The sequence below is a fragment of the Aythya marila genome (assembly GCF_965140915.1).
Source record: "Aythya marila genome assembly, chromosome: 2".
Classification (NCBI taxonomy): Eukaryota; Metazoa; Chordata; class Aves; order Anseriformes; family Anatidae; genus Aythya; species Aythya marila.
Genome location: NC_139043.1, coordinates 7,567,134 through 7,594,587, shown reverse-complemented (window position 1 = coordinate 7,594,587; position 27,454 = coordinate 7,567,134). Strand labels below are relative to the sequence as shown.

Genomic DNA, 27,454 nt, shown 5'->3' with positions numbered 1-27,454 from the left:
ATACTGCATAAAGTAGACAATGCTACCACTAAAAATGGATTTCAGAATGTACCTGAGAATAATTGTGTGAATACATCTGAGACCAACTTATGCAGCTACAGAGATAGTGGTAACACTAGAAGGATCTTTTACCATTCCAGGGCAAGAAGCTAAAAGGTCACAGCTCCCTCAGATTACAGCTATTTAAGTATTTCTGCATGTCAAGGAGAAAGAGAAGAGGGTGTACTGGTTGAAAAGGTGAGTCACCTCATTACCACGTATCTGGAAAAGCCAGGCCAAGCAGCATGTGTGATACGAGGTGACGCTAACTGCCATCATAACATGATTATACACAGCTACAGTTCCCCTGTTCCCTGCACTTCTGGTCAGCACTCGGCCAAATCTCTCCTACTGCTTTAGCAGAAGACTGCTCACATACGGGCTTCACCAAGCAGGTCAATCTTCTGAAAGGAGGGTAGAAGACAGGTAGTCCTCACGATGGAAGCAGAATCCACACACGTTCCCCACCCCCTGAGCAAACACCACCATTCACAAAGGACACAGTGAAGGAAGCAAAAGACTGTACGGAGAAAAAAAGAAAAAACACCAGCAAATACCTTCTCTAGAATAACTGAGCATAATACAAAGATGCCCATATCTACTGGAATGAAAAACACAATAACAATGAAGGATGCTAAACATGTTGTTTGGATTTCCAGACTGCTTGGGTATTCTCTAGCCTCCCAGAAAAAGACATCAAGAGTTAGGATTCAAGTATCTATTTACAACTGATTCATTTAAATGAGATTTCTTCTGATCTTACTGTGCTTAAACACACTTCAGCTGGTTTAACAGTACTGTGCAAAGCACAGGTTTCACAGCTGACACTGACGATCTTACCATCTGATGGAAAAAAGCTCCAGCTGACTTTTATAGCTAACTTGCTGTAAGTTACATTGATTTGAAAGAATACACACTCTTAGAAGAAAAGAATATATTTCCTTAGAAGAGAGAGTGGAAGACCTTCCATGCACTTGAATGAGGTAACAACAAGTAATAAAAGCAGCCCTTTTATGGGAGGAAACTTGGGGGTGAAACTTCTCAAAGTTTTCACAGAGCTCCACGCCATCAAACACAGGGTACAGAAGTGGTTTCTGCCTGGTGCAGTGTAAAGATGCAACGCAGTGTAAGAACACTCTCAGCTGGACACTTCAGACTTTGCAGCACCCAGCTGATAAGCATCTGTTTTCCTGATAAATACGAACTTCAGCAACATGTTCAGAGCTCCCCTCCTTCCAAGTAATAGCCGAAAGTTGTTTTATATGACACAACCACACCACCGGAGACACATCATTAGAGAAACACATGATTGTTAATAAAAATTATGGGTAAAAATAGGAGGATTCACAATCTGAAGGCAAGTGTTCCACAAGCAAGTGAATCAATTAAGTTACACACTTTTGTTAATTTTGTTAAAACTGGGCAATATTTGCCAAGACTGTACGTCAGGTGTGAGAAGAAGTACTCTACATCTTGAGCAAGAAACATTATCTCCACAATGAAGTAAATGCATTGTAAGAAACACTATTTCTGGAATGAGTTTTATTTTAATGATGAAGTAAAAATATATATATTTCTTTAAAAAAAAAAAAAAATATATATATATATATATATATATATATATATATGTTTCTTTAAAAATCACGATTTTCAATGTCCATTTAACAGTTTGAGTACGGTCCCTGCCGTTCTGCAGAAACCCATCTGCACTCAGACAAAAGCAACTGCGATTCAGCTCCTGTCAGGCCAGCTAGCACAAGAAATGTTATAGAGCTAATAACAGAGGGGATAAGCATATAAAGGGTTTCTTCTCAGCGGTACTGTGCTACACTGACAGTGTTAATCACTTGGGGCTTCCATTTTCAGCAGTAGGCACACCCTTCCTTCACCCATGACTTACCATCAGCACCAACACAACGCAGATCTAAAGGCCTGGTGCTGCCTCCAGCCTGAACTCCCCCACAATTACTCCCCCCTTTGCATTAGAGATTAACAGCAAACCTGATTTTTGAACCCTACCTAGTCTTCTACTCGAAGACACCTACAATTTCAGAGGGGAAAGGTAAGGACAGGGCTGATACAGCAAACAAGCTGGGAACCATCCCAGCCAGGATTTCAGCTCACACACCACAGAGCAGTCTGACAGCGCCATCTACACACCAAGCAGCAGATGGGAAGCTGCTCTCACACAAAGTAGAGCAAAGTAACTTAAGCTAGAGGTGAAACGAGAGAGATATTTACCCCCGATTAGCCTCCCTAACTCTGGATCTCGCCAGGTTTTGACAATGGGTCATTACAAGTTGGGTATTCAACAGTTTAACCTTCTGAAAGAAAGTTAACAAGCCTATGCCACATCTCAACTGCAGCAGCAAGCTCAAATTCACAATTTCCCACTAGCTGCACACCCAACTGAAAGTCATCTCTAGGGAAAAGAATTAGCATCCTTCAAGTTCTGTCCCACCTCCATTTCCACCGAAAACCTGGATGATCTATCCATAATTAAAGCCCACATTCTCCAACATGCTACAACCCCCTCCTCACACCTTGCTTCCTATTTGAAAAGCAAGCTTAGGAAGTCTGAGGCCAAGGATATCAGAACTCAATCCACCCTGACTTGAATCCTGAATATTTAAACTTACTTGGCTAGAACCTTTCAGAGATATTTCTGAAACCAGGTGAATGCTCTGTCAGACATCATTTTTATCTTGAAGTCTTTCATCCATATGTTTGTGCCAAAACCACAGTAAAAAATGGAGAGGAGTTGAAAGAAATTAATCATGGGGATGACCAATGACCTCACACTTGCATCCACTTGCATTACACTTGCAGAAGGCACAGACCTATCAATAACTGTTCTCATCACGTTACTATCAAAACTCTTGGAAGTATCTGGGGAGAGACTCTGGATGGGGAAAAAGGAAGATGAAATAGAGTACGAAATAAAAGTGGCAGTTTTCTTTACAATGTGGGTGGTGAGAGAGCGGCACAGGTAGCCCAAAGAAGTTGTGGATGCCCCATCCCTGGCAGTGCCTAGGGCCAGGTTGGATGGGACTTTGAGCGGGTAGAAGGTGACCCTGCCTGTGGGGTAGGATTTGATGATCTTTAAGGTCCCCTCCAACCCAAACCATTCTATAATTCTTTGAATATAAAACAATCTTTCCAAGCCAACACATGAAGATGGTGTAATCACAGGAATTAAAAAGTGCATTGCTATTAACCATTATACAATTTAAAAGAATGAATGTGCTTCATTTGCACATGTGAAAGAATGCTTCCATGTGCTATTTATTGAACAGCTACAGGCACTGGCCAAACAACAGCCTTGCAAAGGTCCTGCTGCTCCAAACTTCGACATAAGGTGAGATAGCTGGCCTTGTAAGAGAGATGTTGATAAGATCAGGAAACAGGGATCCTGGCAATAGAACCTGATAGAAACACCACAGGACATCAAAAGATGGGTTGCAAATAATTCTCCAAAGGCTACATGCCACATGTAATTTGTGAGAAGGTACTTGCAGATAATTTCTGCATGAACACTGATGAAGCATCCAAATATATTCAGTGGAAGCCCAGCACCACAGCACAGGGCCTTGGCTGGCCACCAAGCAGCACTGTGGGCAACTGGAATTGACAAACCACACAAATTAAGTGAGTGAATTTCTGCACCTACACAGTTTTAAAAGAATAGAGATGCTCTTCCCTTTGCAATGACCTTACTAATACTTACAATCTCTTTTAAGCAACTACGACATTGATCTACATTCAATAGACAGTTGTGTAACATTGTTTCAATTACTTAAGTATAATGAAAAACAGAAAGGGGCAAAAAAAAAAAAATCCCAAGTTTCTCTTGGCTTGTCAGTAATTATTTGCCTGATGATTACAGTACAGAAAGAGTAACCTACCTCAACTGTTGAATACCACTTTCTAGAAGCCACTACTAATCTCTACCCTAGCAACGAAAGAAGTTTCTCTATGGAAACTTTGGTCTTGCAGGAAAAAAGCACAGACCCAAAAGACAGACAGGCATTAAGCATTTCCTAAAACTTTCTGCAGCATGCCTAAGCCTGAAGTACTAAAAAAGCCACTTTCCATTTGAGTTTGGTAAGTAGCTGAATTTCGTCTTTTAACCTGCTCCAGATTTGCTCTGAATCAATGTGTCTTATTCTAGATGGGGTAACGCTCATTCTAACAGGAGACAAAAACTATTGCCTTCTACTTGAGCAAGCAAACCTCTCCACACTCTCACTTTAGGCTGTTATTTCCAAAAAAGCACTGCTGCTGCACGAGCAAAAAGCAACTAGGAAGCACATAGTCTGCTGCCAATACAGCAAGAGAGCTTGCCACAGAGCTTACTCCTTATTCAGAAGTGGCATGCTGTTTATCTTTATTTCTACTCAAAGTGCACATTTGTCATACTAGTGGAAATTGTAGCTATGCATACCGTATATAAATGCTTCATGATGATGATGTTGATCTTTAGTTATCAAAGTAATTGAGTTTATCTTATAACAGAAAGATCATACCTTATATAATGGACGCCGGACATCAATGGGACAGTTCTGTATAACTTCATCGACTACATCCGAAATGGATTCCATAAAATCAGGATTAGCAAACTAGAATCAAACAGAACAGACATTGTATTTTTCCTTCCAAGAAGAACGAAGAAACAAAAAAGGCAGAAGTGAGACTGTAGAGAGATTTTGCAATAGCACTTTTAAGGGAGATAGGGAAAATAAAAGCCAATATTACTCCTGTTCACCAAGTATTCTACATTATATCAAACCCACTTCTACACCGAAAAAGGAATTCTTATTTCCCTTGTAGAGAAATTCAGATTCTCTTCCTTGGTCATAAATTCACTGTTCGAAATCTATGCACTAGAAGCCTACTACTGCATGTGATGTGAGTCTGAGCTCTCCTACAATATTAAATAGGCTGGTACTGTGCAGTGAAGTCATGTCTTTCCTTTTAATAGAAATCTAATACATCACTGCACAACTCAGAATGTTCCACGTAAAAGATTTCAACCCTACTAAGACACACATGTTAAATTCCCACACAAAAAAAAAAAAAAAAAAAAAAAATCTGAGGCATTTTTGTTTTGTTGTTTGTTTGTTTTCCTACCCAAGCATAGAAGTGTCTCCAATACTCAAACAGACATAAATACTCTAGGTTCTGGGTGGAAGCCCCATCAATACAAATACCTGTACAGTGCTAATAAAATTTCTGCATTTATAAATACTAGAAAGTCAGAGTTACTAATGCTAGTGAATAATCTCGGACTACTGGCCACTTTCCATTTAAAATTTAACACATGCTTTAAAAAAAAACTTGTAGCCTAGGGTTTGCCCTTTCAGACATAAATTTGAGTAATTAAGTAAATTACTGAGAAATACATAACGTATTATTTTAGAATATATTATTATATCATTTTAAGATTCTCCCAAAGGTGCAGACACTATTCGCGATTTATATCCTAAGCAAGATGAAGTATCTAACGGGATGAATAACAAAAAGCCAAAACAAAGTATACACTGAACTGAAAGAGAAATTAGCAAATGAAATTGGCTTGGAGATCAAGAGCCATAAGAATGATGTGAAAAATCCCCAAGAAGTCAAGCTAATTTCCACTGTAAGAATTAATCATGCAAGAAGTTCAAACATTAAGATACACATTAAAAGAGAATAATGAAAGAAATGGTGTTGCTTCTCATGGAGAGTTCTCAACTGAATGAACTACAGCCAGAAATCCTCTCCCGACCTCTCCAGTAAGTATATTGATAAAAGAGCAGGGCAGAAGGGACGTGTAGAAATTAAGAGTTATGATATCTAAAGCAGAGCATAACATGCTCCGAGAAAGAGGACCAGAGAACCAATATGTGAAATTACATCTCATAGCGAATACTATATGGCGAGGGAATGACAAGTAAAATACCTAAGTACTTATTTTAAAAGCAGAGAAATTATCTGAATTACTACAAACCCCAAAGACTAACTTCAGGAGAATTACTAAACTTTTTCTGAAATCTTTTAAGACAGAGATAAACTGAAAATAGGATAAGATGACAAGATGGCTTTACAAAAGGCAGCTTTACCTAGCTACCCTCTAAAGTGAGGAATTAATGAAGTCTAGTGAGAAATTCTTTTTGGATACAGTACACATCATCTACTGTGTTTTTCTTGTCTAGAAAGTCAGTTCAGTTTTGTTTTTTTTTTGTTGTTGTTGTTGTTTTGTTTTGTTTTTGTTGTTTTTTTTTTTTTTTTTCAATACAGAGCCAAGAAACTATCAAGAAATGAAGAAAATGGAAATTAGTCCTTTACCCTACTCCTAACAGTCTTTGTGGGACTATGGAAAGAGAAACTATTAAAACGTGTGAGATAGGATTCTATAAGAATTACATGGGTAAACAGCAGGGAGGAGAAACTATTTAGCCTAGAGGTTTAATGATGACATAAGATTAGATGCCTATAAATTGACCGCAAAACAGATTAAGGCTGGAATTCAGACAAAAGGTGAGAGAATGAGATTTTTCAAATGCCTTTCCAATAGGAAGAGGGTAGACAACAAGAAACTTCATTGTTAATATGGACTTGATTATTTTTTTAATAGTTTTACAGACTACAGTTGCCTGCAATAAGCTGAATAGAGAAAACATACTCTGCCGTGCTGTAACATATTAAAACTCGATTCTATCTTCTCCCAGGATATCACAACATCCTGAAGTTCACTCTGACTGAACTACCAAAAACCAGACTAGGTATTGTAAATGTTTCCCAAAACTGCTTATTTCCACACCAAGAGATTTCAGTGGACTTCAGTGGACAATGGAGAAATTTAGCATATATGCTTTATAAATTGACTCAATGTCAATAGAAAGTATAAAAAAGTCAATGTCCAAGACTTAAAATAGTATTAGTGGAATGCTACCATGCAGAGCAGTGCCCAAAAGGTCTGGCAGCATAACCAAATACACAGCATAAAAGCATACTAGTTTAAACCTGTGCTTAAAGAAAGAAGGAAAACACCATATAAAATCTGCAAGTTCAAGAACTTTCTTCTCAATTTTAGATTGCCTTTAAGGAAAGAAAATATGAGGCTTTAAACATAACATGGGACGACACGAGAAAATAATTACCCACTGTGCTCATGTTTTTCTGTGCTTATGCTACCTGAGACTGTACAAGGTTTGAGTTAGGAAACTTACTGATTCCTCACTTCCACGTGATGGCGCACTCGCATCAAAAATCACTGTAATTCCCTCCCCCCCTCCACTTTATTTACACAATAAAGTCCCTGTAATGTAATACTACTAGTACCTGTTCTTACCTCAGAATGATACACTTACCTCAGGATGAAAAAAAATTTCAGGTCCAAGGAACCTCTCATAACCAACATCTATAACAAACTTGTTTTTGTTGATTGCATTGATGCCAGTATACTGCTTAATCCATTTTCGTGGATCTCCATCGTATTTAGAAAATTCTTTTACTATGTCAGGACAAATGTAACAGTATTTCTCCTGTTGAGAAGTACCATGCATTAAAATTTGACAAAATAATTATTCCATTATTGAATTCCAATGTATCACAAACAGAAGAACAAAAATATGTAACCACTCTTACAGATGGGGCTGTTCAACAGATGTTTGTACCCAAATGAATACTGAAGCCTCAACCACCCAAGACAACATATATTGAATAAAATTCCACACCAACTCATCAGATTAGTCTGTCTCAAAATGAAAATGCCACAAGCACTAGGTGCGCGACAACAGGGAAATTCAATGGCTAGCTTTCATGGCAAGATCAGACCCATACAATCAGCCTACTGGCATATTTATTAAATTAAAAAGCAAATTTTAAACAAATTTTGAACTTAAAATGCTAATTTAATCTGCAGAACATACTCAACTCTACCAAAGAGTCTAGCATGAAGATTTCCTTCTTCTCCTTCCCCTGCACTTGATTGGACAAACCAGCAGAAGCTTGCATAATTACAACACAGTGCCTGTATTTGCATTTTTAAGTGAGCCACTGGCAACTTGTTAAAGCCAAAAAATTAGTTCAAGGAATTTTATTTATATGTTTATTAAGAGATAAAGAAGGGTGTACCTTTATGGCTTTTGCTGTCTCCAGAGATTGTTCAGGAGGAATTCCTACTTCCCTCTCCCTTAGGAGCTGCTGAATAAAGTAAGTGATATCTCTACCTGCTATAGGAATATGTTTGATGCAACTTCCAATTACATAGCCTTCTGCCTATGTGGGAGGAGAGGGAGAAAAACAACAACAAAAAAATATGTTTAGGCATACTCATACAGTGTGGAATACCAACAATTAACAGCAAAACTATCACTCATTTCTATACTACGTCATTTTGATTTTTAATCAAAAAGTAAAATCTTGAAACTGTAAAATGACCATAAGAATGTACAAGCAACCTGCAAGGTGTATTTTTTTTTAAATATCCTTGATTACAACATATAAACAGATACTGATTAGATAATAGACAATGAAACACACAAGTGGTAGACAAAAAACAGCTTGTACACATTACACATTACAACCCAAAGTCTGATCAGATATTTTTTTTCAGGCATACTCTGAAAAGATAAAGTAATATGAATAGACTGCTCATGTTCTGTGTCAGAGTGAAGAACAAATAGGAAAAAGTATAAATTTATTAAAATGATCAGGAAAAAAAAAAAAATCAAATGAATAAATATCTAACTATAAGTACAATGAAAACAAGAAATCCATGTGTTGATTTTTTTCCCAGGACGTATTGACTGGTATTGCTGAGCCGACACTATTTCTTATCTTGCCTTTCACATACATTTCTTCAGAACTTCATATGTTTAATATGTTTTATTGTGTTTGTTTTTTTTTTTTTCCTAATATTTCCCAGTTGAAGACAATACTGATATAACCAAATTAATACCAAAATGCAAGAAATTAACAGGACTCAAATTTTAATTTCTAAAATAACTGATCATTCAAGCATACTATATGCTTCAGAGACAACACTGTCATCAGTAAAACAGATGTTAGTAATGCACAGATAACTGGGTATTTTTAACATCCTAACAGAATTAAGCCATCTGAAATCAACCACATATATATGAACATGCATTTGTGCAAGCTTGCAGTTGCTTCCATACAAGCAGAGTTCACTAACTTCCAAAAGAGAAAAAAAAAAAAATGAAAAGCAGACACCAGCTATACAACACAAAGTGCAGGTCACCAAAAAAAAAAGTTTGGATGTCTCACAAGAAGCATGCTAGGCATGCAGGAGATTTGACCCACTGATATGTGTTAATACTGAACAGAACTGAGGCATCACAATAATGCAAGACAAGGAGTTACACAGAAATAGTCTCCAAAATATGGCCTAATGATTCCTTACTGTGGTCTTCATGTAGCCTGGACAGCTAAAATAATCCCATAAATAATAAATAAAGCCACATAATATAAGAAAAATTTTGCAAAACCTCCATAAGGAAGGAAAGAAAATCCCAAACAACCAAGCACTTCTAAAATTTTTAAAACAAAGTTTACTTTATTTTCTATAGATTAAAATAAGAACTGCCAAACTGTAAATTTGTCCAAACCACAGATATTTTCACAATGCACCCTGCTACATACCACAGGAATCACATGGGTCACTCCGTCACCACTGTCAATGACAATTCCAGTCAAAGTACGTTCTCCAACTTGTCGTGATGTCCAAGAGGCAGCTAAGGCCAACACTGCCTATATGAGAAACAGAACACACTTAGAAGCAGGCAGAATGTGCTCATTTATAATCTCAGAAAGTATTGTTTCAAGCATTATAGACATGTGCTATATATGCAAGACTATACATACTACAGCTATACTGTACTTTAGAAGGATATATTCACTTCGTTCACCTGAACAGCAATGTAAAGTCCTGGTATGTTAAATGATTCAAACATGATTTCTGCAAGATACTCTCTGTTTTCAGGTGTATTCAATGGAGGTTCTGTCTGGAGGAAAAAAAAAAGAAAAAAGAAAAAGTTTGAAAAAGATCCTCAGTAGTGTCCTAACAGTTAATGTAATGACTAGCTCAGTATGCTAATAAACTTTTTAAATTCTTAATGAACTCAAAAGTCTCAAACAAGCTCCAAAACTAAAAATTTCATACAATCTGGGGAGAGTATCAAGGAGGTTATTTCCACAACAGATGACTTAATTTAAGTTTTCAAAGGAAAGTAATAATCATGTTACAAGAAATGCTGTTTTGTACCATACTGTCTCACTACGGCTAGACAGAGTGGCATGATTTCAACGTCCAAATGTTCACAACGAAAGTAATGTGTTAGAGTAGCACAGCTGATTTCAGAAGGACTACTCATAGGAAAAAACACAGCACTCAATGCTTAAACAAAGGGGAAAGGTTTAATCATATGTGCTAGGAGCAGACAATCTTTGAAGATTCCTCATGTCCCAGACCTCCCATGTTCAGTGCACTGAGCAGCTGTGGGCTGAGACACTGCCACACTCACTTGGGTGCTACAAAATAAGACATGCTGGGGATGTGGGATGGCTACATGTGGCCTACGCTCAGTTTTAGCCAGGCAGTGAGAGACCATAGAGTTAGCAGGAGGTGGGATTTTTGTTCAAAAATTCCAGTGTAAGATACCTAGGGAAGCAGTGAAGTCCCCACCCCTGGAGGTATTTAGGAGATGTGTGGACATGGCACCAAAGGACATGGTTTAGTGATGAAACTCGGTAGGCCAAGCTGAAGGTTGGACTTGGTGATATTGAAAGCCTTTTCCAACAAAGATGATTCCATGATTCAGAGTCATGTCAGAACTAGAACCAACAAAGGGCTCCTTTAAATGAAAAATCTGGAGACAAACCAGGCATAAGGGCAAATGAATATAAAGAATAATTTCTAAAAAGCCTATTGCAAACTACTTCTTAAAATCTAGTATCCTAATTTGATCTTTAAGAGAAATTTTCATACATTTGTGCTTTACCACTAACATATGGTGCTCTACTAAGCAAGAATATCCTCTACTACATTGTAAAGTCAGCCAATAATTTCACATAGAATTCAGTTTAAATAAAGCAATTAAAGCCTTTCAAAAACAAAATCCAACCTTCAGTAGCCTAAATCACAAACTGAACAGAATTTGGTTCTGATGCACTTTCACGGATATTTTGTTCCAGGTGATGAAGAAATGTAAGGCATGCAGAGAAAAACCCTCTAACAGAGCTTGGAATTGGAATAGTGGAAGCTTAAGCTTGAAATATTATTTAAGTTTTCCTCTTAGAAAAATATTCTTGGAAAAATGTTGTTTTCCTTCCAATAATGTTTTATTTCCCCAGTCTCAATAACTCACCATTAAAAAATAGTGATCTTCAGGTTCAGCTCGTAGGTATTTAAAAATGACCTGCTCCATGAATCTCTCCATGAGGTCCCAGTCTTCAACAATTCCATGTCGTATAGGCCACTGAAGCAAGAAAACATGTCAACCTTCTAGACCATATGAGAATAAACAAAACCAAAAATAGCAATGCTGGAAGCCTGCAAATCCTTACATCTTCTGCAAGAATTAAAACATCTCATCTCATGATCACATTATCAAATCCTCTATTTTCACTTTAACTTGAAGTAGTTAACTCTAAATTATCTGGTACCCTCAGGTAATTCCAATTGCAATTTTATGTTGCAAAACTGCAAGCCAGACTGTGTTTAATCCACTATTGTTTTGTAGCAGCACTATATTTCAATTTCTTTTTGTATCAATTTTATCACTTAGAAAGTTGAAAATCATACTCATATTCAATATGTCTGCCAATCTATAAAAAGAAATAAAGACCATATAGGCAATATATTTTTCAACATACAATCTGATATGTTTACATATTGTTTAATGGTAAGAACACAGATGACATTTAAGTAATAGAGTAGGATGTATAAAATATGATTTTTTCCACATAATTCATAAGCTGTTAACATCTTGTAAGTACAATGAGTCCTCTAGTAGGATATGGAAAATATGATTCACACAGAAGCCACACTGAAGACAGCCTTCCACAAAGCAGTTGTGACATTCCCTGAAGCAGAAGTATCCAACACGTTCCCCAATTCATACACCACATTAAAAGGATACACTCTTAGCAAGAATTTAAATATTCAGCGTTTATGACTATTTTAATAGCAAATCATTTTGAAAACTGAACAACTGCACTGTGCGGTGGGTATTTACAAAAGTCATCAAGCACCAATCACACAGGGCAGCACTAGTAAACACACATTTAAAAGAGGTAAGGCCAACAAACCAAAAGCATGCAGTTGTTAAAATGCCACAAAATGTTTCACAAGAAAGTCAATGTGTTTTTTTAAATAGCTATCTAAAAGGTCTAGAACAATACGTAGTAATAAAAATGTGCAAATTTGAGAAGCTTTTTTTAAAAAAAAAAAAATCCTTACCTTTGTAGCATAGGTAGGTTTATCTATGGCTTCATCTCCTATGAAAAAGTCCAGATCATCAACACCTTTCATTACCCTCCTCTGAGCCTGGTCACCTACTTTGGCTGATTCTCGGATTGCAATACCTTAAAATAAAATCCAAACAAATTGAGGCAAAATTAAAAGAGCTAAAAATAAAATTGATATGCATTTTTTTTTAACTAAGGATTCTTTCCCAGGAGTAAAAGTTGGAATATAGAAAGTATAGTTGCCAGAAAGCTGAAATTATATCTATTGACCAACCAATATAGCAGAATTCATTCTCATCGCTCTCTCAGGTAGGATTTTGGTCACCTCTCTCTCATTAAAGTAAATGATAACTCAGAAAAAATCTCTAAAAATTCAGTTTGTTACAGCCTACAGCAGTCACTAAACTTGCACAGGTGCAGCACTCCACCAAGAGATACCCTTTAAGTCTGCAAGCGATGTGATTTTCTGAGTTTCAACTCAGAGAATTAAGAAAAAGAGCAGAGGAGAAGAAAAACTATGTACTTCAGAAATAAGTAGTGGAGTCATTATCCCCATCAGTGAGAACAAGGAAGCAGGGAGGGGAGAAATCAATTTGCGGTGCTACAAAGAAATCTTTGGAGACTCTCATGTGTCCCATTATCAGCCTGCAACTATCACTAAAATTATTAGATGGCTGCTATAGGCACGAAGATGAGACAGCAAAAAAAAAATCTGGGGCAAGCTATAAATAAAAATGGAATGAAGTAAAACACTACTTATTTAATCACACAGAGTAGAAAATGCACAGTAGACAGGCATCATCCTCAAACACATCAAACAGTACCAGGACCAAAAATTATTGACAAGCAAACAATTCTTGCAGAAACTCATTCAAGCCTCCACGCATTATCTCAGTTTTACGTAACAGTATTTAAAACAAATTCATGGGAAACACTTGGTATACCACACCTTTAACATAAGACATCTACATTTTTACAAAAAAAATACATTAGAAATTCATACGTTAGATTTTTTAAAACAATACTTAATATAGTTAGACTATAACCAGTAGTCTAGATAGAAGACTCTTTGACCCCTCGGTTATCCTTTTTTTTTTTTTTTTTTTTTAAAAAAAAATCTTTATACCTTCTACTGTGAATATTCAAAAGGCAGGCTAGATGCTTTAGTAAGGCGTTAACTGATGAAGTCCACAAAAAGTAAAAGACAGTGTTTAGTGTAACTGGAGATTAACTATGAGACAGTAAGTGCCATTAGGGAACTGAATACGTAGTCAGTGCTACAATCTATACAAATATATAACATTTGAGAGGAACTTTTAAGACTACAATTAAAATCAAGAACACTGAAAACGCGTAACATTTTCATTTAAACAATTTTAACATAGAAAACAAATTACAATAGTAATTCTGCTCAATAAAACAAATGGGTAACAACATTTGGTTTATATTTACCCACTAAAAATGACCATTATCTAGTCTTTTTTTGACTATTGAACTGTCTGAAGCCCCAGACAAACGTAAATAAGGCAGACGCCACCTGCACTTCAGTACTTAATTTGATGGGAAGCCTTCCCCAGATTATCCAGGCAGTAACCATGGTGTCAGGTAGACAGGAGGTGAGTTGCATTCTGCCTACTCAAGAGTCCTGGCAGAAAAAGAATGGAGATTAAAAGGAAATAGGACTGGAGGTCTCTTCATGTTTGTCATAGCAACTAAGAGCTGATTTAATGAGCAACAGTCGTAGCTAACTGCAAACAAGTTCTGTTTAGCTACACTCCAGCCAACGATGCTAACACAGTGAATATCACTTCCCAGATGGACAAGAGACTACGAAGGCCACGCTGGGAATTGGAAAGCAAGCCATTTACTCACCAAAGTGCTTAGTAATAAGCAGTGTGCACTGAGTGTTGGAGGGACAAAAATAAAACACTACTCACATGATGGAATAATGAACTGAGGTTCTGTATTCCCTGCATAGCCAAGTTTGGTGTACCTGGGAAAAGAATGATCAAAAGGTCATTAGATGCATTAGATGCATGCTCTTTTAAATAAATAAATAAAGCTTTCAAACAAAAATTCACAACACTTCTCAGAGTGAAGGCCAAACATGCACATAACACGTCTATATTTTCTAGGTTATGCTTTCAAGTGTAAACCTGCTGAGAAGAAGATTCAGAAGTGGTAAATACTCTAGGTGCTATTTTTTAGACATTTTCAGCTTTTCCAGAGATTTTGGAAGTGGATTTTCAGAACTGTGAATTCTGAACGCTCAGCTCTTATTTTCTCCATCCCATTCACCAGCTATGACAAAATTTGGGCAGGCCACACTGTGATTAAAGGAAGATGGAGCTTCAGAAAGGAAGATTAGCTTCAGAAAGCTAATGTAAGTGAAGTAGTCGTGAGACACGGCATATTTAATATCGTCAAACACAGGGCAGAGGGAAAAGTGTGGCTTAAGTACAAAGCACAGTTCAGAACTTCAGTTTCCAACCCAATACAACTTCTCTTCATGCCTTGCACAAACCACTCACTCTGCCACAGGTACGGTATGGCAATCTATATATACTACCCAAAAGCAAGCAGGATTCATAAAACACAGCAGATGGTATGAAGCATTGCCTGTCTGTCTCAATATACATATAGTATATATATTTATCAACTAAAGTATCGAGAAAAAAAAAAAAAAAAAAAAAAAGAAGCAAGTAACTTGGGAAGGAATTAAAAAAAAAAAAAAGGAATTTTGACACAAAACTTAAGATCTCTGCATGACGTTACTGGCTACAAGCTGGTTCAGGCTTCCAGCAACTAGAAATAATTAGCATCCCAGACTATGGAAAATAGCTCTAATCCCTAAAATAAACAAATACATTCAGAAGCAGTTTTAGAAAAACAAAAATTATTCCAGAGACTGAACTTTTCCTCCAATATTGTCATTAGACAGCTACAAAGTACAACAGCAGCAAGATGCGAGGGAATGAGCATTACTCACAGCCAGTTTTGCCCTAAAAACCTAAAGCCACAAAATTCTTAAACAAGACCAACCACAAAATCACAGCCTAGGTCCTAAAGTGAATTTAGGATCTTCATCTGCAGCCTGCTCTCAATATTTGCTAACTACATCGCTAAAACTGAGGGTTGTTTTTTCATTAAGCAGATTATAAAGTAAGTTCTCTTCATGGAGTATTCGGCATAAAAACACTCATTAAGAGTCAGTTGGCTTAGATAAAGAAATTAAATCAAAACTGAATTAGCAATGACCTTGGAATTTAAATATTATATTTTCAACATCTCTTCAAAGCTGTAGCTTCAATAGACTTCAAGTAATCTTTAAAAAAAAGCCATTTCCCCCAAGGCTAAAAAGACAAGGGCTGTGTTTTGGGGGCAAGGGTTTGTTGTATTTTTAATCATCATTAGACTGAAAGCATATGCCTGTATAATCCAGAATGTTTATGCATACTTTCCATGGCTCTCAAAAGATATAATCAGGGCATTAAATTAGACTGATTTGTAAAAAAGGTCATTACTAGCAAGAATTCTTCTTATGATAATTACTGCTTAGTTTCTGCACATTTTAGAAGGAAGCCCACCTTGGGAATATTGTTGAAATGTACCCAACAACAAAGCAGGCGTTACACTGGGATTTAAGATGCATTACAGGATACTTACTCTTCATTTGTCTCTCTGAAAGGGGTTTGGCTTGCATGCCCATACTGCCATCCAAGAAAACCATTTTTGGATTCAGAAGGCCTATGTCTAAGCCTTAGAAATGGCAATCACGCAGAAGCCTCGTGAAATCATGAAAATATCAGTCATACCTCAGCCCTCCAAGCCCCACTGACACAAAACAAGTCAATATATACACATATGTATAAGCTTATAAATATGTATATATAAGCATTTTAATACAATTTGTGTGTGTGTGTGTGCACAAACTAAAATTAAAAAGTTCCTGCAATACAACCAACATTTATTTCTTAAGCTAAACAGTGGCCCAAAGGTGACTTCAGGTTGCCATCTTTCCCCTTTCTAAACACTTGCCAAACTCACCGAGTCAATCACAGTATTAAAAAGACACCCTCAAAGAGCCAATCTGGGGCAGCAGCCTCTAAAAACAATACCTTATAACCAAAACAGGGATCAGATCCCACCAGAAGAATTACTTCAGCAGTTACCAACAGGCCATATCTCAGTATTTTGTCACTAGCTGAATTTCCTCTGCTCCAGAAAAATCTCCCTAATATTTTCCAGTATCAGTAGAAAGAGTTCCCTTGGAAGAAGGTACCTCGCAGAAGAGATCATCTGGAAAGGTTTCTTTTGCATGCCATTAATCCATGAAGGAATAATATCAGAGCTATATAAATAACTGTATTTTCAGTTTCAGTGGAAAAAAAATCGTGTTCAAAACCGAAAAGATAACCTATTTAGGACCAAACAAGACACGGACTTTCCAGCGTCTGTGGCATATTTCAGGTGTTTTGACAAAACCACATGAAAGGGAAACTCAAAGTACTCTCAAAGCCACTGAGGAAGAAAAACGATGCAAACGATGCTCCCCGTTCTTACCCAGCCCACTCGCTCAGAGCATCACAGACGTGGCCCCAGACTTTTCTCCTGCCCAGCAGGACCTGAGCACGTCCCACCTCCCAGAGCAGAACCCAGGAGTCCATTAAAGCGTTGGGTGACCCACTTTCAGGACCTCCTACGGACCTTGTTCCCTTTTATACGAAACACTTGAATATTCATCGACCTGAAAGGCTCTGGACTTAAACAGTTGGGGAGGTTACCTGCTCTCCAGTCCCTTCTCCAATGAATATTTAAGCATCTGAAGCATGGTTTGCTTTCTCCTGGGCAACAGCCTAGCAGACTAATGGTAATGCAACAACTCATGATCTGTAAATTATACAGACAGCTTTAGGGAACCCGTATGTCAATTTAATTTCATTAAAAGTAGCAGATTTATCGCTAGTGAGATAGGAACCTACTGGAAACTCTACAAAACGCAGCATATTGGAGACTTCATTAACGATTAGCAGAAATGTGATCCAATAGATGAAAGCTACATCATGAAAGGAGATGTGAAGGAAATACTCAGTTTAAAAACAGTCACCTGAAAGTTATTTATCATTGAAACAGTTTCTAAAAATTGAAAAAGAAATGGGTTTTAATAAGTACTATTTTTCCAGGTGGTCAGATGGTACACAAATCAGTTTGACTAGCTTTGGCATGAGGAATGGTAAGTCTAAACCCTGTCTCTTCTGAGGTCCTGTTGAAACACTAAGAGAAATCCAAAGAAAAATGTAACGTACAGGAAGATGATTGCAAAGATGTACAAATGGACCAAACCTGTAAAAAGAGATATGGACCCCTCAGCCACTTTAAAGAGGGATATATTTGGGAAATTTCCTGTGAAAGCATAAGAACATGATTTAGGCATACGAGACTACAAACTCAGGCAGTTGCCTTATCCACCTCAAAACAGGAGACAGTGTTTCTCTGGACAGCTATGCAGAAGAGCAAGGCTATAAACATTTTCAAATTTCCTTCATTTCTGTTGTTTTAAAGGTTGGGACCAATAAGCAGTGTGTTATACCCATAAACAAGCTCTGAAGAGAGAGAGAAAATGATAAAGAATATCAAAAGAGATAAAGGAAGTCCTGTAAAGAAACAAAAAAGTAACTTCCGTATTGGGAAAACATCAGATGATGCTAAAACTTAGCAGTTTTTACTGCCAGGACACCTGTCACGACATCCTGCCATAAGCAGTTTGTATTATCATTGTTACAAACGTGCCTGAGAAACTTGCAATGCGAGGTCCTCATCAAAATGTGGAAAAGCGCTTTTGAAATGAAAAAGGACACGACAAAGGAAGAACAAAGAAAGAAGGAATGCAAAGTAGGAAATATCAAACCCCAATCCATTACGTCTGCACGATTTGCTAAGAAGCACCACCAGCCACTACAGTAATAAGCTTTGAGAGAGCCGAGCAGGACTGGGGCCTCTGGTTCAGACCTTTACAGGACTGAAACCCGTGATTAGAAACAACAGCTAATTAACCCATGCTCCTTAGACCCAGAACAGCAATTAGAAAAATGGCTGGTTGCAAGTCTCACGTGGAAAGGGCAGAGGTGATACTTGCATAGAGCAACCCATTTCACACCAGAAGTATAGTATATAATAAGGGGGGGTGAAACAAGTAGCTGCAACACTGGAAGATGTTATCTCTAACAGGTCAGCAACAACACTCACACAAAATAAAATTAAATATATATATATAAATACACACACACACACAACACTTATATCACTAATTTTTAGACAACTTCAGCTCACTCAACCCAGAAATCAAGCAGTTACCTCTAAGCTGATCGGTAATGCACTGCCAAAGTAAGTTTTCCTTACTAAAATAAAAATGAAGTGACTTGAGTAAAATAAACCCAAAATAGAAGTAATCCTCAGTGTCTGCAAATACACACAATGACGAGAAGTATTTTGAGCCACCTCTGGTTTGCACACCCACCTACCAGCACGCTGATGGCCCACCACTAAATGCCAGTTGTTAAAACTAGTCATGAAGTTTAAAGCTGCTTAAAACAGCAACATCAGACAGGCCTGGGAGTCCTTAACCAACTAAAAATAGCATGCCCTTCGCCACAAAAAGACTGATAGCAACACATAACCTGACCGCCAGAAAAACCTCCCGCAAATAAAATGAAGATGTAGGGCATCAAAATTGGACAAGTCATTTGCAAATACTACTGGAAAAGAGCAATCATATCCAACAAATTGTTACTGCGCTCTGCAAACATTTGTCATAAATGGTTCGCCTTTCATTCATAAAGAAAAAGTCATCTCTCTAATAATGTTAACCTGTTGCTATGACAATAAGTTTCTCGCCAAAACCCTCTATTTCCTATGCACCCATTGCTGCTTTTTTGAGGAACTCCAGTGCTGTGCAGGACTGAGGCCTGTGGCTGCTAAAAACAGTAAACTCACCCAGGCTTCTTGTGCACAAAACAACATCAGAAAGAGTCTTTTCACAAACTTCTTAAATCCACTTACATGAAAAGAACAGGGATTAGTCTCCAGACAAAGCACCTCATTCAGTATCAGACACAGAAGTAGAAAAGTGTATTTTATATATGTAATGTTCCACAGCTCGTCTGCATATACTTTTTCATTTCCGCTATGCTCTTCCAAATGTTTCATCTGAAAGCCTTTTCATGAATAATTTGAATGAATTGTTTGAAGCTCGTAGCCCAAAGTAGATTCATTCTAACAATAAGAAGGTTTTCAACCCACACAGAGGAAAATTCCAGAGACTGTTATCAGTGACTCAAGCTACTTCTGGCTGCTTTTGTTCAGAATATTTCTTCTTGTGCTGGAAGATTATTTATTTCAGATTTAGTAACCTCGTTGCTAAAAGGTCTTCAACACTTTGGCGCTGTGCAGCAAAGCCAAGCAGAAGTCCCATCAGAAGTGACACCACGTTGTCTCATGAATTAAGACCATTTGGAGGCACGGACGTTAGAAGTCCACTTGGGGGATATTTGAACCCTTTCTGAAACAAACTGATATACAAGCACATACACATCCAACAATTTTTGCCATGCAAGCACTAAATAGATTTCAGAAACTCCACTTCAATTATTATTTTTCTGCAAGCACGCAGTAAGCTATTTTCTGTCCTTATTTATTTTGTATAACTGTTGGTCAGCAGTATCTACTGCTAGTGCAAGAATGGAATCACTTCACAAACTTAGAGCAAAAGAGGTCTCCTGCAAGACACAGGCATATTTTGTGCATTTTCTGGATTCTGTAGTTTATATTGTAGCTTCTGTAAAGGATTCACCTAGAGTTCCCCTCGCTTTCCAGGAAATCTCTTCAAAACTGTGAATCAATACTCCTATAACACCAACAGTTCTGTGCAGAACAGATACTTAAAACATCTTCAGCAAATAAATAGATTGAACCTGGGGAACTACCAAGAAGTAGCTAATGCACACGCAGAATCAGATGCAAGATGAAACCCATTCTCTATTCTACTCCCAAAGTTTTCTTTTCAGCTACGCACTCCAGTATTCTCCACTGAGAAGACTGAACTGATTTCTTGTAATATAAAGGTATGAACAGAGACAAGAGACTTCTTAAAATTTTGTCACAGTTTAATGAAGACATACTTCAAAATACAAAACCCTTTTCTGGAAGAAGATAAGGTAACACCACGTCAATGTAATGTGCTTCCTCTGGTTCCCTCTTTTTTTGTTTCCTCTTAATATGATGGCTCAGTTTTGGAAGTCTTAAAAGTAAATTCCAAGCATAACATAAATGAAAATAGTGCAGCAAGTTCCCTGCAGAAGGAAGGTCTATTATCACAATAAATTAAGGCAATCAGTGACCCTGAGGCACAGCCTGACAGGTGAAGTTATTGGCTGAACAGTTACTCATGGACCGGTGTCTCCTCTCCTCCCGAAAGCTCTCCATAACTGTTGGGCCAAAGGAAAGAGATTAGCAAGAGCACATTACATATCCAGTATCTCCTTCATTACCACTCCCTTCGACACCTCCCACTCCCAAGGCACAACCACCTCGATGATTACTGCTCTTCGCTAGCCACAGACAGGTAGGTAAGACCTGTTCCTCTGAGAAGAGAAATGCCTCCTCAGCACAGCTTCTGCAATTTAGATTCGAGTCCTTGGAGCATTGGGGATTACAAAACTCATGGCTTGGCTAAATGCAGAGTACATCTCACGTTGACTTGACGAGGGCTAAGAAGGGATAACCTAACACCAAAGGACACCACTAATGTGATAGAGGTGGCTTTCCTCTCTCTGCTGGCTGAAGGCAATACCCCAAAAAGCTCAAGAAGATGTGCACTCCTTGCAGCACGATCAGATACAACCCAGCAAGGCCACCGTGGTCCAGCCGCTGCGTGCAAGAGAGATGCCACAGCACAGCAAGAACGCCTCACCTGGCCCACGGTCACCTCTGGTGTGCAACTCACAAGCAAGAGAAGCACAGGGCTTCTCTCAGCATGCAGCCACTCAAAACGCCACCTGCGTTTTTAGCATTTTAGCCCTATGATGGTTTAAAGTCAGTGAACGTGAGTGGAAACTGGACCCATGAGGGGAAACGGGCACAGGGAGATGGAGCATCCCCGGGGTGACACGGCCTGCCCTGCTGCGGCTGCCAGAGGGGAGGAAGGGCAGGAGGAGGAGGAAGGAGAGGAGGACGATGAGAAGGAGGAAGATGAGGATGAAGAAGGCACCCGGCGGGGGGAAGCAGCGGCCTGCCCAGCAGCAGAGGGGCCCGCAGCGGATAGAGGGGACCGGGACACACAGCACGAGCCCGGCTGGTGACAAAGAAAAGCCAAACCCGGAGAGGAAAAAGGACGCCCCACCGAGCCTCCCCCCGGCACAAAGCCCCCCTCAACGATCCCACACGGGGACCGGCAGCACCGATCCCCCCCCAGCTCCCCGCACTCACCCGGTGCCTCCGTCTATCACGCAGGGGGGCAGGTAGCTCGCCATGCTGGGGAGCCGGCAACGCGGTTCCTACACCACTACCACCACCACCACCACCACCAGTAGCCGGGCCGCCGCCGGCTCCCCCCGGGCCGGCCCGGCTCGGCCTCACTGCATGGGCGGCGGAGCGGCGGCCGGCACCATGCAGCCGCCCGGCAGCGCCGCCCCCGGGCCGCATGCGCCGCCCGCCGCCACCACACGGCGCGGCCCCCGCCCGCCTCCGCCGCTCGCGGGCGGCCATTTTAGGGGAGGGCGGAGGGGCTGACGGAGGGGCAGCCTCATGCCCCCGTGGGGTCCGTCCCGGAGTTTCGTGGCGTTGTGACGGGCTCCAGAGAGGTGTCAGGGGCTTGTCGTGGGCTATGCATGTCAGCAGGGCTGTAATGCTCTGTAATTTTCTGTCAGGGCTTGGCATGGTGATTTTTGAGGGGTGCTGTGCTTATCTCCCAGCTTTCTGAGGGGTGCCCCTTCGCCTCAGCAAGTGCACGCTGACTGAGTTGATCAGATGAAAAAGCTTCTTTCAAACATGGTCACAAAGCTGGGGAAGGAAGGAAGGGAAAGAAAGGGTTCGCCACCCCTCAGCAAGCATCGCAGATGCTGCTGCCCTTCCAAGCAAGACTTGCCTGGTGGTTAACGTTTCAGTGATGGTGGGGTTTGCCCCCGGAAAAACACCACCATTTAAGCAGTCAGTTGTAAAAACACAAAGCTGGGTTTCTTTGGGTGCAGGTGGCTGTGGCACAGCCCACAAATCCTCTCCGTTGGCCATGAGCAGGCCCAGAAGGCAGTAAATTCAGGCACAGGTCTCGACGATGCTTGAAAAAAAAATAGGCTGCAACAAACATCACCTGCAAAGCTGTTGACACCCTATTTACATATATGATAATGTCTTCTCATACGTGACTCAGCCATGGTCATACTGTGTGTGCACGCCAGAAATAGGCCCTGCAGATGCCTTGACCCAAGCGTTCACCACAAGTTTGTTAATTATGAGGGTGTTGCTTCCTACCGCCCTGTTCCAGCCCCACATCGCTGCACAGAAGTTCATACAGACACAGGTTGTCCGTAAAACCATGAATGAAATGCATCCCCTGGTCCTCAGAAAGGCCATCTTTGGTGCAATAGCTGTAGACTGTGCAGACGCCCTAGGGGGTTGTTCAGCCATTTACCCAAACCGAGCGCACTCGCTTGAACATATTTGCTCACTCCAGTCCTCCAGTCCCAGTGGAAATTTTGGAAGATAACAGAGTGGAGTGGAAGCCAGCCCAATTTGTTTGTTGGAAGGGCTCCCTTATCAGTGTGTTGAAATAGCTAACAGGCAGGCTCTAATAAGTAGGCTCTGGGACTGGGGATTCAAGCTGGATGAAAATCATCTGCCTCCTCTTCAGGACAGTCAAATCTGAACGGCACATAAAAGGCACTGCTTTGAGATCCAACAGATAAAATAAGGAATATACTTTGTCTTCCTTGGCCAAAAGTTACCCTCTCACATGCTGTTGCACAATATGCTATGCTCAGAGAATATGCGCTCATATGCTATCTGGGCACATCTCTAAAGTTTCTTACCATTTTTAACTTCACTTTTTTAATTTTTAATGTTTATTATTCTTTAAAGAAGGTTCTCGCTGTGATGGCTGAGGAAAAAGCCTCATCTGGAAAGAGAGGTATTGCCATGGCTCACGTGCAGCCTGCGTGTAGAAATTCAATTTGCAAACAGCTGCAGAGGTTTGAAGCATGTGTGCCCCGCTGTTCTCTTCTCAAGCTGTTTATCATGGTCCCTGGGGCATTGATTACTACCCCCTAGCTCTCCCAGCTGTTTGCTGGTGTGCTCCCTAACCCACTTCAAGCAAAACCAGCTGAGATAGTTCAAACAGTCTGAATAGGTGCTATGAGCTAACTCAGTTGCTTGTGCCTGAAGTGGGTGAGGGAGCACTCAAACAAACTGCTTTGTTAGCAGAAGTGAGGGGAGGGGTAAAGCACAGTAACATCTTGAGCTGTTCCAGCTGGATCCAGAAGAGGACATCTGTCCATAGCCTAAGTAACATAGAGATAAGTCCATGGAGAACCCAGAACAAAAACTGTGCCATAAAACTATGATAACATACATCAGTTAGTGATCTTACCCAGCAGCAATGACTAATGTGAGAACATTCATCTGTCCGGGTGATACATTAGAACTCAAATAGCTAATGACTATTTAAATGAAAATAATGGTAAGTACTTCCTCAGGTAGAGGAGGAAAGAGGAGACACCTGATCTATATAACTTAGTGATTGATAAAGTCTTCTTCATCATTTGATGTATGTCATGGCTTTTCCTCAAAACACAACCATTATTATTTGTAGTTTCATGTTTTTAGCCAACAGGGATCGTTACGTCCTTCCACCTTTTGCACAGTATAGGCCACAACAGTTTGTGCCAAGTTTAAGCTATACTGAAAGGGAAGTAAGACATCCAAGAAACTTAAGCGGTCTCAGTTTTATTATCTGCAGAGCCTACCACGAGTTACACGATTGAAGATCCTTTAGATCAGTTTGACTACACCCCTTTTCACCACAGCATCCAAATGCCTTTGAGGAACATGTTAAGTGATGTGGCTAATATCTGCTATTCTTTCATTTCATTCTCAAAGGGAGAACTGCGTAGGCAGCAGATGGTTGTTTTTTGTTTTAGGATTTTTATTTTAAAGTGTTGATGCTCCTCTATGTTTACAATAAAGAAGGTACTCTAAAGAAGTAGAAGGTGTTGAAGTTTTGATAACCCTTAACTCCTGTGAGATTAATTCAACAGCAACAGGGCAGCCCTCAAGAAACTTTTCAGATAACTGAAACAGTGAGCCTGAGCTCAGCTGTGAAAAGTCAGTGTGGAAGAGGAGGGTGGTTTTGATGCACTTGCACTAGCTTTGTGTTATTAAGATGAACTGCACATTGTGTTCTAAATCATGCATCTTAAAAGCCGATAGTGTCATATCCAGATATATCACATTGCTATTTTGGAGAAGGGGTAATGGAAACCCAGCTTCAGTTACATATGCAATCTGCCAGGAGGAGACAGGGTTCCTAAACAAAATGCATGCAAAAGCTCAGAGTCCAGGGACACTGCCAAATTAATTAACAAGTTAACTAATTGTGTTTGCCTACCCTCAAATAAACGAGGCTACAAATAAGATTTTCTTTGCTTACATAACCTCTCCCCCTGCTTGAGATCAGCTTAAGTCAGCTCTTCTTCACTGCTGATCTGATTTGTAAAAGCACCAGGCTAACGTGGTGGTACTGATAAGACCTGAGATCTAAAGGATGACACTGCTGGCACTTAAGTTCACATTGCCTGAACAGCTTTCCTTCAGCCTATATGTTTGTGATGAATCCTAGTTGAAGGGATAGTTGTGTTGGCCCCATCACTGCTTTTTTTCGTGGAAACCTTCACAGGGTCTCCCCAGGAACTTTCTCCTGCACCCCACAGCAATGTCTGTAGTATCTTGAATCAAGTAATGTGAGGGTGAGAGAGCACTATCGGCACATCCCCAAAAGGTTCTCTTCTATCCAGCCATCATAGAATCATAGAATCATAGAATATCCTGAGTTGGAAGGGACCCTTAAGGATCATCAAGTCCAACTCTTGACACCGCACAGGTCTACCCAAAAGTTCAGACCATGTGCCTAAGTTCACAGTCCAATCTCTTCTTAAATTCAGACAGGCTCGGTGCAGTGACCACTTCCCTGGGGAGCCTGTTCCAGTGTGCAACCACCCTCTCTGTGAAGAACCCCCTCCTGACGTCCAGCCTAAATTTCCCCTTCACCCCTCACCCAAAATAATTTCAGCTATGTATTTTTTTAAAGGCACTTCAAAATCTAAAACTTCAATCTCTAAATGAATGGCTGGTCAGCATTGTTCTTCTAGACCTTGATTTTGGGCAAGTAGCAGAGAACTGTTACCAGATCATAGCCTGTGAATTGTTTTTGAGTTAGATACACCACACCCTCTCTTTTTGCCCATCTGATCAGCCAAAAACTGTGCTTACATATTATTCACAAATACATAATTACAATATGCACTTGTTTGTTTTTTTTCTAACTAGCAAAAATGATAACAGCATGAAAAAAGACTCACTTCAGAAGCTCTAAAAGTAACAGCATGAAAGACAGGTCTTTAATCCTCTGATCATCTCAGACATGAGGGCAGTTTAAGGGCAGCTGTTATGCAGTTGTCATCATACAATCACTAGGAAAGGTCACCAAGTAATGGTGTTCACACACTAGAAATCACAGAAGTATTACTCAATCACTGGGAAGTAAATTGCTGGAGAGTCTGAGCTTTTCCCTCAGCTGCAGCCAAAGAAAAAGGAGGGGGGAAAAAAAAGAAAGAAAGAAAAAAAAAAAAAAAAAGAAAAGGGGACAGGGAGAAGAAGCAACACAGCACAAATTACAGTTGTACCTCCTTTGTAGAACAGGTGACTTATGTCTGCGTGTCCTTCCCAGTGGCTGTGGGATCCTTTAATTGCCCCATAGGCATATGGGGGAACATTGCCATTTAAGCACGAGCCTGCTCAGAAGAGGTTTTTGTACCCCAGGTAGAATTTTTCTGTGCTTCCCAGGTTTCTAGTCCATCTTCTGTTTCTGCTTTTTTCATGCTAGGGTTGAACAGAATAACAACCCAGTATTCCCACTGAGATTACATTCCCAGCCATGGCTTTACCAACCGCTTCCTACCTTCCTCTTTGTATAAACCACTCTAGATTTACTACTGGTGTATTTTCATAAACTGTGCACAGTGATTTCCTACCTCTCTTTCCCAAATGGCTACTGTTAATTTAGATCTACTCAGAAACATTTTGGATTCTATCTAATCTATTTTCTATTTATACCACATTCATCACCATGGTAGCTGAATGCCTTAGAAAGTCTCTTTGAGGTAGAGGCTACGCAAAGCTTATTTTAAACCACTCCAATTCTTTGCCTTTAAAATCGAGTTCTAACAACTTCAGTTTACCCCAGCTGAGAAATTACCCTTCTGCTCTTTGCAAGTAACAGTTTGAAACTTGAAACCAGTCCAGCATGACCTGGGACCCAGTTTTAGCTGGGAATATCAACCACAGTAACTCTGACAACTATTTTAATAACACCCTTTTATTTAGTTAGCTTTCCTACTCTAAGAGAAACGTTATGCTACAACATTCATAATTAATGAAAGCAGTAGTTCATCAAACTCAAGCAAAGCAAGGAGAATTCTGGTAAATTCTTGTGTTCACTTTCATATCTTTTCATGTCTACCTTGAAATCTGGTTATTAACTCTGGTAAAACTCTGAATATGTATGTGTATATGTATAAACACAGTATGTATGACAAAACTGCATTACATGCTTTTAAAAACTAATACAACATTTTGTTCCATATATACGACTTACTTTATGATGCTGCATCATGGA

General features: G+C 39.6%; 1 protein-coding gene across 3 annotated transcripts in view; it reads right to left on the bottom strand.

Moving 5' to 3' along the window:
• ACTR3B (actin related protein 3B) overlaps nucleotides 1-26,573 on the bottom strand; it is a 30,772-nt gene extending 4,199 nt beyond the window's left edge. For 2 of the 3 annotated variants that reach the window (XM_082754119.1, XM_082754121.1), the window contains exons 1-9: nucleotides 21,997-22,192; nucleotides 14,451-14,506; nucleotides 12,506-12,630; nucleotides 11,412-11,522; nucleotides 9,954-10,049; nucleotides 9,688-9,795; nucleotides 8,158-8,301; nucleotides 7,392-7,565; nucleotides 4,566-4,658 (exon numbers count right to left, since the gene is read on the bottom strand). In XM_082754119.1, the coding sequence (XP_082610245.1) occupies nucleotides 4,566-4,658; nucleotides 7,392-7,565; nucleotides 8,158-8,301; nucleotides 9,688-9,795; nucleotides 9,954-10,049; nucleotides 11,412-11,522; nucleotides 12,506-12,630; nucleotides 14,451-14,506; nucleotides 21,997-22,040 (951 nt within the window). In that variant the 5' untranslated portion in view covers nucleotides 22,041-22,192. Of the gene's footprint in view, nucleotides 1-4,565; nucleotides 4,659-7,391; nucleotides 7,566-8,157; nucleotides 8,302-9,687; nucleotides 9,796-9,953; nucleotides 10,050-11,411; nucleotides 11,523-12,505; nucleotides 12,631-14,450; nucleotides 14,507-21,996; nucleotides 22,193-26,462 lie in introns of those variants that run through there. The other variant, XM_082754120.1, reaches the window with a different exon arrangement.
• Nucleotides 26,574-27,454: the final 881 nt, after the last annotated feature.